We start from the raw sequence: 18,467 nt of genomic DNA, 5'->3' as shown, positions 1-18,467 counted from the left end.
TTAGATCACGGCATTAACCGTGTTACAGTACAATAGAGCAACTAATTAATATCAATAATTATAAAGGGCGATTTGAACACAAGTGAAGGAAAAATATAAATTGAATACTCTATATTTTTAAGCTTTGAGAAATAGTAGTACAATTTGCTACTTTTAAATGCCTTAATGCTCAAACAATCTATGGATAACAAATTGACCTTTTTCGAGACGCTTTGTATAAATATTTCGAGATATCTAACAATACAAGACTTCTTTTTAATCGATATTAGACTTAAAGCGAGGTCACCTACATATCCATAGCAGTTCAAAGTTACGTGATTATACAAACGTAAAACCAACTTTGCGCTTACCATTAACATAACGATAAATGTACGTACCTAATCCGGGCAGAGCAAAGTATAACGCCGATCATAACATTTGAATATTCTAAAACTTACGCTTGGAAACGTTGATTGTTGTCACTCAAATTATTAGCTCTGTAACGGAAATATGCAAAATTAGAGTTCATACAAAAATATGAAGCGATCTATTCTTTTTTTTAAATCTATGGATATCAATCAATACATCTACACAAAATCTCCAAGCCTAGTAGACCAGTAAGGTCGAAGCCGTAACAAAGGATAATTCAGGTAATATGAGGTTGGGAAAGCCAGACTATTTTTTATTCTCAACAGACCAAACCGGGAATGAATAAACCTGAGTAAATTTCTCTGAGTTTATAAACTTTTATTACTAAGTTAACAAAATCGCGAACAATCTCACTTATTAAATAAAACATTATTTTTTCTTCTTTTTAAGATTTTTTGCCTTTTTCCAACTTTTAAAATGTGTCTTCTGTTTCTCTTCTTCAATTTCCTTAAATTTCCTTTTATTATATTTTTGAAACTCAGCATCGGACAGAAGTTCGTCGACCAAAGTACGTTTGCGTTCCTTCTTGGTCAGTCGGTTATTGTAAAAGTCCAGTGGAGCATCCAGCACTTTACCAACCTAGAAATTATTTCACAAATTCTCCTTAAAATGTGTATCTTTACAACTAGAAACTTGAATGCCAATCGCTGAACACTGATCGCACTTGCAATCTCGAAAACCATTCGTTGTAGATAGAGCATAAAATCCTTGATAGTAACGAAATAATCGATATTACAGGGTAATATAAATAATGAAATTATCCAACTAGTTATACTTCTTCGGGTAGATAATTTTCTGAATGGAAAATATTCTAAAACAATTCACCACGAGTTGAAATACTCTTTTCCGACATTTTACTACAAAACCACGAAATGTTTTCGATACATTGCTGTTTTACTAGATTATGGAATATATATTTAGGGAAAAAGCAATTATTGTAAATACCTGGAAATATTTTGGTAAAACTTTCAGATCGTTTTTCTTATAGAACCGTTTAGGATCTAAAACTGATCTCATTTGAAGAACCTCCAGGTCTTGTTTCAGCTCATCAGTCATTTCAGTTGCAGGTAATCCATACCAGCTCTTGCCCTTAGTCTTATCTCTTTCTTTCTGTAAAAAATAGCCATAATTACTATGTGGAGCAAGACCGTTATATGTCATGTTTTTCATTATGTTAATACAAGAGATAGAAGATCTGGTTTTCAAAAAAAATAATTTTTAAAATACTTTACAATTACATTCATTTTCTTCTGTCCTGTCGTGTAATGGTTCCTGTTCTGTTACATTTGTCAAAGGTGCACCCTCCTTCAAAACGGGCTCTTTTTGTTAAATCACAATTAAAACGTATTTAAACTGTGTAACAAATCTTTTTACATGCACTTAACAGTTAACACTAGAAATTACTTATTCACAAAGATGAGACATGCAAGAAGAAATTTCTTGTATGTCACATCTTTGAGTCTTTATATCACAAATCTAAGCGCAAGTCAAAACATTGTAGTGAAATTGATGTAAATGATACAATCACTTTCGATATGTTGAAGATGAAGATAATCTTTAACATACCACTAAACTGTCCCTTTACATAATTGTGTTTATATGGTAGAAGTTGAAACTTATTTTCAGAATACTTTCTTCTCACTCACTGAAAAAGTTTTTGAAAAACTTAAATCACTAGCAGTTTACTATACATGGCGTTACATCGTCAGATCAAATAAAAAAACCCATGTAAATTTCAATATCGTCTAATATTACTTTCCTTTTTCATTTAAAGGTAAAAATGTATGCACCATTTGCAACATATTTTGAATTTTTTTTAATAAAATCTGGAAACTTGCTCAATTAAGTGAAAAGCAACAAAATAATGTGTTATTTAATAACATTAGTAAACAATAAATAAACATTCCTTATTTTATTTCTAAATTAGAAAATGTTCTTATAATCCAAACTGGTTCCAATGTGGTACCATTTAATCATGTTTATTTTCTATCTTACTATGTGGGACATTTTTCAAAAAAATTTAATAAAGATAAAACCGTTTTCACAAACTTCATTTACATAATGTCACAGTAGATAATGAGATGACTGAAATTGGTAATTTAATGAAGGTTAATAAAGGAACATATCAGGACAGCATTATAAGTTTGTAGGCTTTAGAAAAGCTTTTGTCAAAATATCTCGTAAATGGTACAAAGAATGTTTTTGATATTTTATATGGAAGTCCCTCATAAATGAACCTTGAAAAAAGTCTAATACAGTTTTGTCCTTAAATGAATACAGAAGATAATATATACATACATAGTATCGAAATTTATGAGTGTTCCTATGGTTGTATTCTCAATGCAACACTTTGTATATAAAAAATATTTAGTAAATACTCACCTTTCTTTCTTGTTGAAGTTTCTTTTTTGAAACCTCATATTGTGGCACAATCTTTAACTGCTCAAAATCTGGTGTAACTATAGCCTTCTGCAGTGCATTTTTGACTTGAGCTTGTAATTCATGGTTCTGCCTAATATTTTTATGAACAGCAATGCTGTTTTCAGGTTTCTGTTGTTTAGGTGTGAAATTGAATTCTTCACTTTTAATAAGATCACTCCAGAAATTAAATTTTTGTTGTTGAATAGCTAGAAAAAAAATTAAATAGGGAGGTATATTATTGGCATAGCTATGCCCCTACAGGACAAATGGACCAACTGATAGGGGCATGTTTTTGTCCTGTTGATTTTGGATGAAACTCTGGGAGTCTTCTGAACTCTCTCCTAACTTTGAAATGGAACCTTTAGAGCGAAGCTAAAGTTATGACACACTTTTGTAAGTCAAGTTTGTGGAAAAATTTTATTTTTTGATATCTATTATAAGAATTTGAAAAATAGTAGATATATTGTAATCAATGGGAAAACTTTTCTATATGATTTGTTTTCTCTCAGCACAGCATAAAAAGCCAGAAAATATTCCCAGAAGATTTGTGAAATGTGAAATATTTTCCACCAGGAGAGATGGTAGTTCCAAAAGAGGTGATAGACATGACATCAGAGTAAATGCAAATATGAAGGTTTTTTGAAACTTGAATTTTTTTTAAATTAGTTAATTATTTTTCTAGGAAATTTGGTGTTAGATGTAGCTTGAGGGATAATAACAATTAAGACATTTCACATTTACATTTTACAAATGGTTTCTCTCAAAGAGCTTTATTATTGTCGCAATTTGGGAACCACACCACTGAAGTTAACAGTTAAACATAAGTACAATATAAGTAAATTTGAGTGCTTACTACAAGATCCTGTTTGTGCAAGCTTGGCCGATATATTTGAACATTTTGCCAGATTTGTGTCATTTGACTCCTCATGTGTCCCAGAAGTATCAAGAAAAAACATTTTGGGGGCGCCCAAGATGGAAAGTAAATTCACTTTGATGTCTTGATCTAAAAGACGATTGAGCAAAAACTAATCAACAAAGCACAGTTCAGTTGCAATTTATTTTCTCTAGGATCTGTATTACGATACCTCGAATATCTGCTCCAGGCCGTCTTTATAAACAACGTAAACTCCAACTCAGCACCAGAATATCGAAAATGCGAGATCATAAAGGAGAAAATTATATGCAGAAACAGCCGTTTCAATTGGGATTGAAACGAGCTGTTCAGATTTAATTTTAGGTTAGGATCTTTATTAAGTTAGGTTATAATAGTGACGTTAACGACGGCCTAACAGAAAGGGGTGATTGGTAGCATTATAAATTAGTTTTGTCCGCCATTTTTGGCAAATCAAGCATCAACGCATGCATCATTGCCAAATCTTCATACATTCGTCGAAGGTAGAGCACCTACATTTTGTGTACCAGTCTTACATGTGACACAACATGACTTGTGAAACTATTGGCAACGTAGGTCGGAGTAGGTAGCGCGTTTTGATGGAGTTAGTACTTTCCTGACGAGTAGCCCAATGACCGAGCCCGACTATGCATTGTGCCGAATTGCCAAATGCAATACAGTAGGGTTCTGATCCACTGAATGAGCCTGTCATGTGATTTGACATGTGATAATGAAAATTAATTTTTTTCTGAAATACGGTCGCTATTTCGTGCACCTTTTATTTATTATATCTAATTTCACCTTTCATTATACACATCATTGATGTTACACCCAATGATCACTCGTTCTTCTATTCTCGGAGACTAAAATGTGAGGTAAATCCAAAAATATATGTACAAAAATCTTAATAGTTTCCTGAAACATATTAACAACCATTTAAGCAACAAATGTTGAGAAGAGACTAACAAAAAGAAATAAAATATATAAAACTGTATTGGCAATAATTGCATACATCTTGAATCTTAAACAAGCTTTTCTTAGCAGTACAAATATGTAATATATCACTGGGATAGTTCTAATATTAAAATTATAAAAATATTTAAGTACATATTGTTTGAACCTATAATAACAAATACCCATTGGCGGAAAAATTCAATTATCATTAAGAGTTCAATAGGAAGGTCCAGAAGTGAAAACAATTATTATAAATCGTCAGATAATCACATGTATAAAGTTTCACAAACATCAAATAAATCGAAAAAAAAAATCTCATAAAAACCTGAAGCGCTATCGCAGCGGTGTGACGTCACAATGCGTATGCTTAACTTTAACCCGGTAACATACTACGCGATTAATTTACGGTACTTAGGCAATTTGGCTTTTACCCGTTTACATTCTTATTCTTTAAAAATGATTTGTTAAATTATTGAATGTGCTAATATGGTAAAAGGTTTTGAAAAGGTAACATTACAAGTTCCAAAAAAAAAACACTATTAAAAGGGCAATCACATCGAGCTTGTCCTTAAGAATAGGATTATTATAATTCGATTTGTGATAAGCCTGAAAGATAGAAAATGGTAGTCAAACACTGCTCACTTAAAGTTTAGTACCTAAGAAACTTTAGGTTAGTGCGGGTTAGCTTTACAGATAAGATTGATATAATTTTTTGTAATTTTTTTTTATTTTAATATATATGAGGTAGTTATTTATTTGGCTTTAGTGGAAAAGGTAAAAAATACAAAAATAGTAAGAACGATTTTACTAATTCGATTTTTGGGCTTAGTTTATCAGTTGAAACGGAACCGAGACATCTTCATTTTTTTCCGATCGAGTAAGGTTAAGAAAAATTGGTAATTCCCAATTCTCAGCTGTACTTCATATATTATTATTTTATTGTGAATGTAATTAGAAATCAATTAAATATAATGTCGGAGAATGTAAAAAACAAAATCTGTGTACTAGAGAACTATTTTGAAATAAAATTGAGCAAAACTCTTGGACCGAGAATAGAAAATGAATACAGTTTGTCTAAAAAATTGGAAAGCTAAGCAGAAGACGCTGCCGACCACCAAAAATTTAGACACCTGCCTAATAAAAATAGGGAAATTTATGAAAATTTACGGGGCAAATAAACAACATATCCTCTCTTGTACAGGCGAATATTTGGGTACTTTTAAGCTCTTAGCAAAAAGATACTTCATTGTTGCATTGGACAACTAATACAAAAAAAATTAATTAGTTTGTGTCATATGTCTTCAAACAGAATATTGAGAAGTACTACTGAAAATTTTGGGTTGTATGCTTTATGCATAATGTTTGGTGTGGGACTAGCTAACATTTGTTTTCACGTGAGCGTTGTGTCGCAAATTGTCTATGGCTGCATATAATGCGATACGCCGTGTGACTTCAAAACGCTAACTTTTCGCAGGGTATCGTCTGCCAGCCGCGTTACTTTTTCCATAATTCATTTTAATTTATTTAGAAACTAAAAGCGTTTCCAGTGTTTTAGTGCCTAGTACGTGATTTTGTGACTTCTGAATTACAATTTTCTACAATAAGTAAAAAATAGTGGACCCGCCTGTTCTCTTACCATTAAGATTCATTGCACTGAACGTAGTTAGCAGGGAAGAGTCCATATTTTCCTTTGCATAGACCCCTCCACCACCCTTCATCGATCTAAGAACAAATCAAACTTGAAATTTATAATCAAATATAATCACTACTTGCCTTCTCTATATGAGTAATCAGATTATCGGGATCGAAGGAAATTTCGTCATCAGCAGCCGCTTGATAGTCGTACAAAGCTACTGCCGTAATTCCAGTATCAACTATTTCATCTTGAGTAAAATATTCTACTTCTCCCTGCTCGGTTGTAGGCGACTGTTGTTGGACAACTGGTGCAAGTACAACCTGACTGTACTCCTAGAATTATTTGGATATGAAAAATTTATGTGAGCGACAGAAATTTAAAACAATACTTTGATTGGTGGTTGCACATCTTCATATGTATCATAGACGTTTTCCGGTGCATTACTTTCAATTACATTAGGTTCTTCTACAACATCATCCTGTTTCTGCCTTTGCAACTGTTTCAACAATTCTAGTTCTTCTTTTATTGCACTATTTGAACCCGATAAACTATCTGCTGTACCATTTTGAGGACCCGCAAACTGAGCAAACTTATTTGGATTAATTTTTTGTGGCGCATTTCGATCAGCACCTACCGCCGATTCTTTAATGACAAACTTAAATGAATACTCTAAAGATAGCAAGAAGCTCATATCTCTTACCATTGGCTGCTTGTTGTTGGGTCAAAAACGCCGTCTTTGAAGAATCCAACTGTTTAGGTGCTGAAGAGTGCTTTTCTGGACTTGTCGGACCCGAACTGTCCTGACTACTTTGTGAAAATATCGCGGCTTTTGCGTGTACAGTCTTCCGTGGAGCTGGTGAGCTAGTTTGGGAATTTGTTTGACTGTCCTGCGAGCTCTGAATACTCTAGAATTATGAAATGATGTCCTATTGAAATATTTTGAAACGATAAGGTACTGTAAAAGTAGAAAATAGCCATTTTAATTTCTTAAAAAAATGATAAGTCAATCTAAAATTTAAATATATTTTTTCAAACACTGCTCAGACCTCTTCCAGCTTTTTCTGTTGTAGAATGTCAATTTATATTTTAAAGAATTTATAAGTGCCCTCTAAAAAATTGCACAATTTAATTTTGTTGGGAAAGAAAAGTGAAAGCGAAAGTACAACGTAGAAAAATCAGATGTTCCCTCTGTTAAAGGTTCATTTCTTCATATGTATTTGAACGTGTATATGAATTAATACTTAAAATTGGGAAGTCGGTCCCAATGATGTTCGGGACGAGTTTCAAATATGCACAAAAGATTTACCTTTGCATAATTAGGACAGACGAAAACAGCACCCTCCTCTCTTCAGTAACAAATAAGATAACTAGCAAAAATTTACAAAATAGGGCACAACAAATGTAAACTACTTAAATAGAAACGATACACTAATTGGCTTAATACAAAAGTCAAAATTTCTCACCATGTTTTCAAATTTCACCCGAAGATCTGACGGTTTAGCACCACCGATGTCAGGTTTAACTTTGGTATAATTCGTTCCTACTTTAGAGGGTTCGTCAAATGCAGCGGCAGATTTATCAACTCGATCAGTCTGAAGACCAAATTTACCCCCAAAACCGATTTTGTGGTCAATTTGGCTCTCGTGCTTTTGAGGTGCTTCATGATGATCCCACCCAACAGCCGATTTATCTTGCCTATCCGTTTGCACACCAAATTTTCCCCCAAAACCTTTTACGTAGTCTGAAATACACGAATTATACCATATGCATCAATAGAAATGTGTTTTTGCACCTTTCTGCGACTCATGTTTCTCTACTTTTTCTACATGGTCCCATCCTACAGCAGACTTGTCTTGTCTATCAGTCTGAACGCCGAACTTTCCACCAAAACCCGCGACGTAATCCTTTTGAGAAGCGTGTTTCTCAAGCTTCTCTTTGTGATCCCAACTTAAAGCGCTCTGAAAAGAATAATTTTAATCTAAAAAAATATTACAATTTTTTAGAATATTAGTTAAAGCAATAGGAATTAAATAATCAGGAACGAATTAGATTCTTTATTATATTAGCAAAACCATCAAATCCCAATCAATTAACCAAATAGTAGTTAAAACCAACCCCAACAGAAAACAAAAAGCTGAATTAGGGTAAAGAAGACAATGACCCAGCAACTAATTCCACATAAACAAGCCGGAAGCCACCATAGGTCCCAATATCCGTGGAGTACACTGGTTCTGGTTTTATCCTACCTTATCCACTCTATCCGTTTGAAGCCCAAACTTGCCACCAAAACCTGTTGAATAATCCTTTTGGGAGGCATGTTTTTGTAGTTTCTCTTTGTGGTCCCATCCAAGAGCACTCTAATTTAGACAATAAATTAACACAGAAAAATAGCATCCAATCACTACAAGACTAATTGAATTGAGAAAAGAAAGAATAGTATAAACATCTCCACCATTATAATTTTGAGAAAATACAAATAAACTGGTTAACTGAAAAACTGATAATTTGTCGTATTTATTAACGTAAATATTGCGAAAACATTTTAAAATTTAAATAGAGTATACTACAAGAAATATTATTAGAAATTAAAAACGAATCCAAAAACGTTATATTTTCTATTTAAAATAAGAAAATTGTTAATATAATCATAAAAATTGATATTTTCTGTCATTCTCAAATGCCCCTATCATCATTTAATTAAGTCATAGGAAAAAGGATGAATATTTGACTAAAGAGATGGGCTCTTTTGCCAAAGAGGTTCTTTGCTTGCATTTCAATAAACTACATTGAAGCTATCCCATATGTGATGGTTTGTTTAAGTCTTCCTATGAGCATTTAGTTGAGGGCCTTTTTCCAGGATATAAACTAAATGAAGAGCTTATTTAAAGAAACTCTCATATAATGGTATGTATTATTTATAGGAACAACTTATTTACAGGTAGAGGAACAATGTTTTTGAAAAACAAATATGTACAAAATTGTTGTCAAGGGAGTTAGCATTTGAAATTGAAGAACTGTGATTGACATCCCTGTAGACCCACAGGAGATATTCTGGTGGACAAGAACAGTATTTCTGTTTAAAACCGTATTATTTTTGTTATGAATGTGTTTGTTGATTTTGTATTTAGTTGGTTATAATAAAATCATGAGTTAACCCCAAAAAAGTAAAATATTGCGTGTTGAAGCAGATTATTAAAGAAAATACAATGACTTTGTAAACATTAATATATAATATAAAACATCCATGTTAGTAATCAGTTGACTGAAAAATCAGTTAGCATTCACTCATTGTTCACACAGAAGGTCCCTATGTTAAAATAACTTATTAATGATTTTGGGCCTAATAATTTATAAATCTATCGTTATTCTCTATTAATAGTATATATGGAAACTTGTTTATGCATAAATGAATTTGCATAGTTTATATATACCTACCTTATCCACTCGATCACTTTGAACTCCAAATTTTCCACCAAATCCTGAAGAATAATCCTTTTGGGATGCGTGTTTCTCCACCTTACCAACATATTCATGACCCATTGCAGAAGCATCCATTCTGTCCTTTTGAACTCCAAATTTACCTCCATAACCAAAAGATGGATTATCAAGGGCCTCATCATGTTGCTTCTTTTTCTTCAAAGCGTCAGCTTCTTCGGTTTCGCGCCGCAATTTTTCCATGCTATTTAGAAAGCAAAAATTAACATAATACCATATTGCTCATAAAATTAGCCCACTATATTTTGAGAGTGCATTCTATCTCAAAAATATGATAAAAAATCCATATAAACCATAGGGCTGCAAAGGCTTCAATAATAAAATAAACTTCATTACCAAGTTATTCACTCTCAAAATAAGAATTAAAAAAAGTAATTTTTCTGTGACTTCCAAATTATTAGGATGGTAGTGAAATTTGGGCCGTTTAAATAACTCATATTAAATGTCTTCCTAATACAGAGGAAGTCCAAATTTCTCATTTAGACTCCTTTATTTTTTAGTAAGTTGACAAAATCAGTATTTTTTTCATACCTTGAATTTTTATAATTTTCCTACAAAAAAAAATATATTCTGCTTTAATCGATATCTTGTATCGTTTTTGAGAAAATCGCATTTTCTTATTAACATGCATCATACATGTCAACACTTTCAAATCAAATAAAATAGCAGTTTATTATTTAAAAAAATCGTGTCAATTGCAGCTAAAGTTATCAAAAATGTTGATGTCAACATTCAATGTCAGCAACATAAGTTATTTTAATAATATCTTAAAGTTTAGTGACAAAGAATATAAAGACATGCATTTAATGATCAGACTTGCATGAGGTAATGCTGTTGAAGCTGTTATGCTGCAGACCAAAGTGCTCATATTAAACATTATTGATAGTTTCAGCTAAACTACATAAAATTTTTTTCTTATAATAAACTGTTATTTTATTTGGTTTGAAATTGTTGACATGTATGGCGCATGTTGATAATAAAAAGTGATTTTCTCAGAACAGTACAAGATATTAATTAAAGCAAGGTATACTTTTTCTGTAGAAAAATTATGAAAAAATCAAGGAATAAAAAAAATATTGATTTTGTTAACTCACTAAAAAAAATTAATGCTGTTTTTAAATGAGAAACTTTGGCTTCCCCTGTATACAGAATTCATATGAAACATTTGTTTACATATATTAAAATCGGCATAACTTACTTTGATAATTGTTTGAATGTTACAACAAATATATATTTTTTTACTTCTTATTTTCAGAGTGAATAACTTGGATATAAAGGTCCCAAGGAATTCTTTTACATGGAGTAGTAGAATTATTTTTGCTTTCTTTATAACTCCTAGAATTTATATAACCTTTTCTGGATACCCTATATATATGTAATATAGCAATATAAGGGAATGCCAAAAAATTTTATTGTAGCAAGTTTCATAAATCCTAAAATAGCATCAACATAAATGCTTTGCTCACCAATTAAAAGGGAGCTTTAGGAATAATTTATTTGTTGATTTGCATAGAGTAAATGCCCTTTTAACTTTCAACCATCTAAATTTTCATATGTAAGTAATCACAATATGTAAATACAAGCAGTTAATCACACACATACCACTAAAGGTAAACAAATTCAATATAACCTATCACAATACAAATTAGCTTTAACAGAAAAACAAGGCAGTTTTTTGTATTAAACATTTTGTAATAATTTTACTGTTACCTTTTGTTAGATTACTTTAAAAACATTTAAAAAAAGGAATTTATAGTTTGTGTTCGGTTATTTTGCTTTCTACATAATCAATTGACATGATGTCAAATTATTTTCCCTTATGTCCTCTTTAATACATTTTTCAAATTTTATGGATAACGAAGTTAAATACCTGGCCTTACTCACTCAATAGCCCCTGCGGTTCGGCCTGATCCTTGCACAGTATTAGAACCCCATCTCTGCTGCTCTTCATCAACATCATTAATAAAATCTGGATCAGTTTCCCATTCATCTTCTTCAGTATTCTCATTAATATTAATCTGTTGTCCTGCTGCTGCTTTCCACATTTTTCTGTGGATATTTAAAAAAAAAATTGATTTAAGTATATATGTGTTCATCAACTGAAAGATAAGCACATTAATCCGATGGTTATGGTGGTGTTGGATTACCTGTTCCTGTTAACGCCCTATTCTTAATTCTGTGGAAATTTTAGTAGATATTTAAAAAAACCTTTATTAAAAAATTCGTTATTATTTCTAGCACTGGCGGACACCCGAAAAAGTTTAAATTAGTTGAATGAATGTATTAATTAACAATAATTATATATTTTCCTGGAACTTTATATGTTTTCACTATGTAGTTAATGACGAAATTGACAAATAGTAAAATTAATATTAGGTTATAATGAGATATATCGTGCGACTGTCATCAATGTGACATGACATTTGTCCAAGATTTCCTATAGGGCAGAAGTATATGACGTCATTTTTCAGGATGGTCAATGTTTATCGAAAAATTAAATAAATAAATTGATTTTAATGGGAAGGTTGGAAGTAGGCGCTTTAGGGCCATCTAGTAGAACTAACGTGCATAAATCCCAAGAGCTAAGCTAAAGCTAAAAAAACGCATGGAGAATGCTGTTAGCTACGTTTACAAGTAGTGAGAGAGGGCGCCACACATTAAATTGACTTCTCTACTATCTCTTTTTTTATTGCTTCTGTTCCATTTTAACTTGAGCAATTCACAATTCACTGCAATTCGGTATTCATTCCGTTTTTCAGTAGGTAAACTGTGGCATCCAGCCATGTTGGGTAGTGTCGGCGAATTAAGTAGTGTTTTCACGTAAACAAATTAGTGCTTTGTGTTTTTTGTGATCACTTCGATTTGGATTAACATGACCGCCCTAACGGAATCCATGAATTGGGGTACCGAGCTCTGGGTAAGTCTCCCTAAACTCCTTGTTTGTTACTTAGGTATTTGTTTTATAACACATCGTCTGGGTTAAAGTAGGGAAGGCGTTAAAAATACGGGTGCTATTGTACAGTCATGTACCTATTGTCATGTTTTTCCATGATTCATCAATGTACTATGGTAATCTGTGGGTATGATAATCTCCGGCAACCAAACAGGTAATCTTCGGTCACAGGTTAATCGTCTGGGCCGCGAACGGTCAAATCTCGGAAACTGGAAACCTGTCTCAGTGAGGTGGCTAGCAAGAGCAAGTAGTTATTTTACCTGATGAAGACCAGGTGAAATCTCTTAATTCATTTTTATTTAAATGTTCTTAGGTCTTCATGAAATCTTTACATTGCCAACTTAGGACCAAATTATTAATGAACTTGTAACTTTAACATTAAGATATTTTACATAGAAACAAGAATTTAGCCAATGACTAGGCTCTAGGTATTTTAAAGTTTCTATAGAAATTAACATGAAGGCAAAGTTGACAGCACATTCATAATTTCACCCTTAGGTTTACACATTAACAATATTAACAATTAACTTTAATATAAAGCTAGTTGCTATAGAAACCAAGAATCTCACCAATACCAAGGCTCTATTTCAATGTTGCAGTTAAAGTTACGTGCACAGTAACAATTTAGCTCCCTAAGGCCAAATTATTAAATTGCTATTGACTTTATCTTAACTTTAAATGCAAACCTTAACTCTAGCTAATATGCATAGGAATATTGAATTGAAGCTTTAAAGGCCAAATTAACGACATCGTTTCCCAGCTAATTTGAATAAAAATTTTTGTCCTATTGTTAGGACCTTGGTTTTAGATGTAGACTTGGCTTCAATAGAAGGGAGCTTGATATTGAAGTTAACATCACGTTGATTAATATGTTTTAAATGTTTGAGGAAGATTGTTCATTCTGTCTTCCTTTTATTATTTTATTGTATTTACGAAGTAAAGACTCACTCACAAGTAGGGGTTGTTAGAGCGATGGAGTTATACACTATGTTTAATTTTAACTGAGAATAACATTTCCCTTTTACTAAGGTATTGGACAAAAACAATAGGTTAACCTTTCAGTGGCAAATCTGTCACCCTCTTCAGAATATATGTAGATCATGAGTAAAAAATTGACAAAAAAATGAAAATAAACAATTAACTCAAATGTGTGAGAGGTTATAATCTAAAATGTGTGAAACACTCTGAAATTCGTCTTCTGAAGCACTGATTAATGCTTTGTATCCATTCCGTTGATTGCAATTGGTTATTACACATAGATAAAAAATAAAATTGAGCATGAATAATAATAGATAATAAAACAATTATTTTGAATCATCTATAGGACAATAGCGATGTTGGAAAAATAATTTAATTTCCTAGAAGTTGTTGGGTGAAATTTGCCATTCACTATCTATCCAATAATAATTTTTTTTTACATATGAGATTCATTGGTACTGGGTAACATTACTGTTCCAACGATGGTTAAGTCAATTATTTCACAGGTTGTCATTGAGATTTGAAATAAACTTTAAAAAAATGTTAGTGTGGACGTTCAGAATGACTAAATATGGAGATAAAAACTGACAGTTTGATCGAAATTTGACGCTTTGTTGGACAATAGAGTATTTTCAAAACCTGCTTTATAGCGATATACTTTTTAGACCAAGGCATCAACTTTTTGAATTTATAACAAGATGTTTCACCAACGATCATATTTTAGTTGGGAACGCCGAGACAATGACTCAAAATAAACTCAAATACTCTCTTTTCCTTCTTCCGATTTTATTGGATTTATAAGGTATGAGTCACTCGGAAAACTTTCACCCTCCAACCCTAAGGCACGTACATTTATAATTTTCTTATGAGCAGAAAAGGCTCCCGAAAAGGGACTGTGCTTTGGGAGCAATTTCGAGGGGAATCTACCCTGTATTGAATGTGCTAGTCTGACATATTTTTATGCCTCATTTGACGGATGTAAAATTAGAAATAATAAGGAGTTAATTATTTATCGGCGTGTTTACAGCATATAAGTACACTTATAATTAACAGAAACGAAATGCATCTATTAAAAATAGTAGAAGCCGATTTAAAAAGAAAATCACACGGATTTAGCTCGGTTGTTCTCTTGAGAACGGCTCTGTCTACTTGGGAACCTGCAGGTGAAGGTCATAGCAGTCTGTGGTTCATCGCGGAATAATAATCATCTGTTAAGGTATTAAATAGACCCAAACGAACCTTTTTTCAGAGTTCTATTAAAAATAGACAGTTCGCTTAATGATAATCGAGGCTGTATTGAAACTTTTACATTTTCCTTACGGCGATGGCATACTTAAGCCTATTTTTAGTGTGACACCTCCCAATACACATTATTTTAAAAGCTTTCCCTAAGCTAATGCACAGGTAAATAGAGGAGTGGCTACAACGTAAATTGGACTATTTTGTGGAGCATATTACAGAAGGAACCTTCCTTGGTATCTTTATACCGTTATCGACGTCGTTATTAGCCACTTTATAATATAATCCTAGATTAGGTTTATGGTTTAAAACTCATGTTTAATGATTGCTCATATACGTTATGTATACGTGCATTTAAATGTTAGAAATTTTTATTAGATAAACTCGTTTTCGTTTGATTCTTGTGAGTTTGGTCACAGTAGTAGCTATGTCAGAATAATTTTTTCAGAGCGATTATTTCGGGGTTTTTCTGTCGACATTCCATCTCCAGTCGTAAAAATATTTCTTTTAAGTAATATACTTATAAAAAATATTAATAGAACGGTACCCCGCAGAATTTTTTGGCGCACTACCCATTAGCGGGTATTGTTGGATGTTAGGAGATAAGCTGATGCTAGTAGGTATTCATCTGGTATTAGTTGGAATCAATAAGTACTGCTCAAAATCAACGGGTGTCAGTGGGAGAATTAATATGTATTAAACAAGGTATTTGGGAGTAATGGAGAGTTTTTGAGAGACAAATTCAAAATGTCACCTTCACCTACAACTGTCATGATATTACATTGCCACTAACTAATTCAAAAAGACCCTCGATTACTGCATTAGCGTTTTGACTTAATACGAATTGTGTACACAACGATGAGGAAATAAACGTTCCATTACCAATGGCTTCATATCGGTATCCATAGTAACGATGGAAAACAAACAATCAACAAACTGCTGGACCTTGAAATGAATGGGGTTCTGTATTCAAACAAAAATACTTTATTTAACTGATGAAGTAAAAGCAACAGAATTTATAACGTACATTATTTAACTGAACATTTTCAACATGTACGAAAATTGATTTTGAACGATACATCTGTTTCGGGAGTTTCTTCTTTCAAAGCGTCTCAAATTAATTTTCTCCCACTATGCAGCCTATGCCATTTAGGCCTTTGGGGTACCACCGTGCTCTATAAGACACAAATCGTGCCATATTTGACACGATTGTGAATCCAAGAACTATCTTGCAGTCCTGCTGGCTGCCGGTACGACGCTTCTACGTAGCAACAGTTTTCTTACGCGCTCTTGTGAGGTCAACAATTATATTTGCAGTGTAGCACGTGCTGGTTATGCCAAGTGACAATCAAAAGTGGGCCTGGGTACATCCTGTATCTTTTTGTGCTAGTTCATATAATAAATTTGAAATTTGGACCGCTAACGCAAGACAATATTGCGAATTTTCTAATTTTTTTCTATGTTCTGTTATTCCTGGTCAACCTAAAAATGACCCTAACTTTAAAATTTTTAATAAAATACATCGTATTTTTTTTATTTTTTTTATTTTTAGGTTATACAGATTTTTCATCTGTTGCAGGATAATTTTGGATTTTTTTAAAGGAATTAAGTAGTTGTGTCTCATATTTGGGTTCTAATTATGGGAAAAATACTGAATCTGATTGGTTTATTTTTTAGTTGCAATTTTAATTTAAATTCCCGATATCAATTTTTTTTAGTTAAAGAAACGCAACGAAGGGAAACCTCATTTACACAAAAGAACGAAATACAAACCCAAATAATATGTTCAAATTTTAACTGGATTGTATATTAAGCTGCCTGCATATAAAGGAAAAGAATTGACAAAAAAATGATTAACAATTTTTTGAGCAGACTGCTAAGTTTCAGAATATTCTCGTTTCAATATTTTTATCAAGCACATTTAGCATATTAAAAGTCCCAAAATTACTAACTTTTTTCTATTTAACCAATTTTGTAACTCACAAGATAATAGCAATATTAGACACCCTTAAATTAAACATTCTATATACTGTGCTACGATTCGAATCGAAAAAAATAAAAATTTGATATCATAATTATACCCAAGTTTGCTTTTGGGTCGATATCATGTTTAAAAAAAAATCTACAGATAACAGTTTCGTTATATAAAGGCTCTGATCAAACAGGGGTGAAACCACATACCTACTTCCTTTTATAGGAAGCCCCTTTTATTAAACTCACCCAGGTGGAATGAAGCATATGGTCCTATTAAATAAAGTAAGTTTATCGGTCAAAATTTGGAAAATCAATGTTAATGTTACTATTTCAGAACCTGACCTCAAGGGTTGGTTGGATTATTTTTGCAAAATTAACGCAAATTCCAAATTTTTTTCTTTTTTTTTTTAATTTGACGGTTATATCTAATTATAGGTCTAATTTTAGATTTTATTGTAGTAGAATTAATTTCTTCGGGCATGGGTTTTTGTTGAGACCCAGACTTGGAAAGAAAAATTGGCGGGAACAAATCTAAATATTCACTCACTCTAATTAGATACTGGTACTAGCTTTAAACTTTAATAGCAAGAGAAGTTTTCACAATCTAACCGATCTTGCGTCTCTAAGATTTTCCGAGATAGCAATAGGTACAAAGTATAATATTCTTCTAGAATATTCCCTCAATGTCCAATTTTTCGCCAACTTATACATTTCAGATAATAATTTCTACTTTTTTGTGTGTTTCTGAATTTACAACATTTTCTTGTATTTTTAGCACATTATTTCCGTCCGCTACATGAAAGATTAAACCCCAGAGTAAGCCTAAACCATTACCTAAACATTTGTATTTATTTTGCTGAATTTTCAATACAATTCATTACCAAAATTAAACTGAAAAAGGTTTCAAACTGCCTGTTTACACCTTCGCGGTTAATGATTCTTCGAGAAAAAGTGTAGGAATAAAAGATTTTTTTTACAAATAACCGTGTAACAGTGCTTATTATAACTTTATTGTGTATAAATAGTAAATTATAAGTAACTCAAGTTTTTATTCAAGTTATCGCTGTTCCGGTGAATAGGCGTGTGTATACAAAAATAAGATTTCCACAGAGGTCAACAGTTTCTTGTCTACTCAGGAAGTGTCACATTGCGTTTTATTTAGTTTTATATGCATTGTTCTGTTACAGACCTTCCAAGAATTGCAGGAAATAATCGATACGTGGTTCTAGCAGTATCAGATAAAATTTCAAGGATATATACTGGTAATTACGCCTCTTCAGATATAATTTATATAAATATAACGTCCTGAAACCAGCGTGAAATATGTCGTTTTTTCCAAATATGAAGTGGAAGGATCAAAGTTGAGGATTTAAAAACCTGGCTGGGCAAAAAAAATAAAAGCCGCCAAATTGACATTTAAATTTTTTCAACGCTACGAATTTTTTTCATGCTTTTGGGATGTAGCTAGGACGTAGTTCTTTGACGTACATATAGGTAGAGATAAGCGAGAAAACGCT

The 18,467-nt window shown here is 32.2% G+C and overlaps 3 protein-coding genes across 12 annotated transcripts in view; 1 reads left to right on the top strand and 2 right to left on the bottom strand.

Annotated features, from left to right (window-relative positions):
• Positions 1 to 705: 705 nt before the first annotated feature.
• Positions 706 to 4,148, bottom strand: LOC136347264 (deoxynucleotidyltransferase terminal-interacting protein 2). Of its 2 annotated transcripts, none has more exons than XM_066297115.1 (5): positions 3,915 to 4,148; positions 3,683 to 3,854; positions 2,791 to 3,035; positions 1,354 to 1,518; positions 706 to 987 (listed from the first exon to the last, which is right to left on the bottom strand). In XM_066297115.1, the coding sequence occupies exons 2-5, from the start codon at positions 3,783 to 3,785 to the stop codon at positions 778 to 780; spliced, it is 723 nt and encodes a 240-aa protein (XP_066153212.1). In that variant the 5' UTR covers positions 3,786 to 3,854; positions 3,915 to 4,148; the 3' UTR covers positions 706 to 777. The 2 variants fall into 2 exon arrangements, with proteins under 2 accessions (XP_066153212.1, XP_066153210.1); XM_066297113.1 differs by having other exon boundaries at positions 3,683 to 3,832; positions 3,915 to 4,142.
• Positions 4,149 to 4,696: 548 nt separating this feature from the next.
• Positions 4,697 to 12,202, bottom strand: Cortactin (cortactin). Of its 3 annotated transcripts, XM_066297106.1 has the most exons (10): positions 11,954 to 12,202; positions 11,691 to 11,855; positions 9,747 to 9,990; positions 8,558 to 8,668; positions 8,104 to 8,269; positions 7,775 to 8,052; positions 7,012 to 7,216; positions 6,700 to 6,953; positions 6,449 to 6,643; positions 4,697 to 6,397 (listed from the first exon to the last, which is right to left on the bottom strand). In XM_066297106.1, the coding sequence occupies exons 2-10, from the start codon at positions 11,849 to 11,851 to the stop codon at positions 6,314 to 6,316; spliced, it is 1,698 nt and encodes a 565-aa protein (XP_066153203.1). In that variant the 5' UTR covers positions 11,852 to 11,855; positions 11,954 to 12,202; the 3' UTR covers positions 4,697 to 6,313. The 3 variants fall into 3 exon arrangements, with proteins under 3 accessions (XP_066153203.1, XP_066153204.1, XP_066153205.1); XM_066297107.1 differs by lacking the exon at positions 8,558 to 8,668; XM_066297108.1 differs by lacking the exon at positions 11,954 to 12,202 and having other exon boundaries at positions 11,677 to 11,802.
• Positions 12,203 to 12,536: 334 nt separating this feature from the next.
• Positions 12,537 to 18,467, top strand: part of Cip4 (formin-binding protein 1-like Cip4) — a 78,625-nt gene continuing 72,694 nt past the window's right edge. For 6 of the 7 annotated variants that reach the window (XM_066297097.1, XM_066297093.1, XM_066297095.1 and 3 more), the window contains exon 1: positions 12,537 to 12,723. In XM_066297097.1, coding sequence (XP_066153194.1) covers positions 12,679 to 12,723 — 45 coding nt within the window. In that variant the 5' untranslated portion in view covers positions 12,537 to 12,678. The remainder of the gene's footprint in view (positions 12,724 to 18,467) is intronic. The other variant, XM_066297096.1, reaches the window with a different exon arrangement.

This window comes from Euwallacea fornicatus, chromosome 27 (genome assembly GCF_040115645.1).
Source record: "Euwallacea fornicatus isolate EFF26 chromosome 27, ASM4011564v1, whole genome shotgun sequence".
NCBI lineage: Eukaryota > Metazoa > Arthropoda > Insecta > Coleoptera > Curculionidae > Euwallacea > Euwallacea fornicatus.
This window is presented reverse-complemented; position numbering and strand designations above follow the sequence as displayed.

What these genes read in the sequence shown, in the direction of transcription:
- Cortactin (XM_066297106.1), bottom strand. Translation starts at nt 11,851, where the DNA reads ATGTGGAAAGCAGCAGCAGGACAACAGATTAATATTAATGAGAATACT. An exon ending in GGGTGAAATTTGAAAACATG is followed by an intron (nt 7,217 to 7,774) that starts GTGAGAAATTTT and finishes TCATAATTCTAG; the next exon opens with AGTATTCAGAGCTCGCAGGA. An exon ending in ATGTGCAACCACCAATCAAA is followed by an intron (nt 6,644 to 6,699) that starts GTATTGTTTTAA and finishes AAATAATTCTAG; the next exon opens with GAGTACAGTCAGGTTGTACT.
- LOC136347264 (XM_066297115.1), bottom strand. Translation starts at nt 3,785, where the DNA reads ATGTTTTTTCTTGATACTTCTGGGACACATGAGGAGTCAAATGACACA. An exon ending in AACTTCAACAAGAAAGAAAG is followed by an intron (nt 1,519 to 2,790) that starts GTGAGTATTTAC and finishes TATTTTTTACAG; the next exon opens with AAAGAAAGAGATAAGACTAA. An exon ending in TTTTACCAAAATATTTCCAG is followed by an intron (nt 988 to 1,353) that starts GTATTTACAATA and finishes AATAATTTCTAG; the next exon opens with GTTGGTAAAGTGCTGGATGC.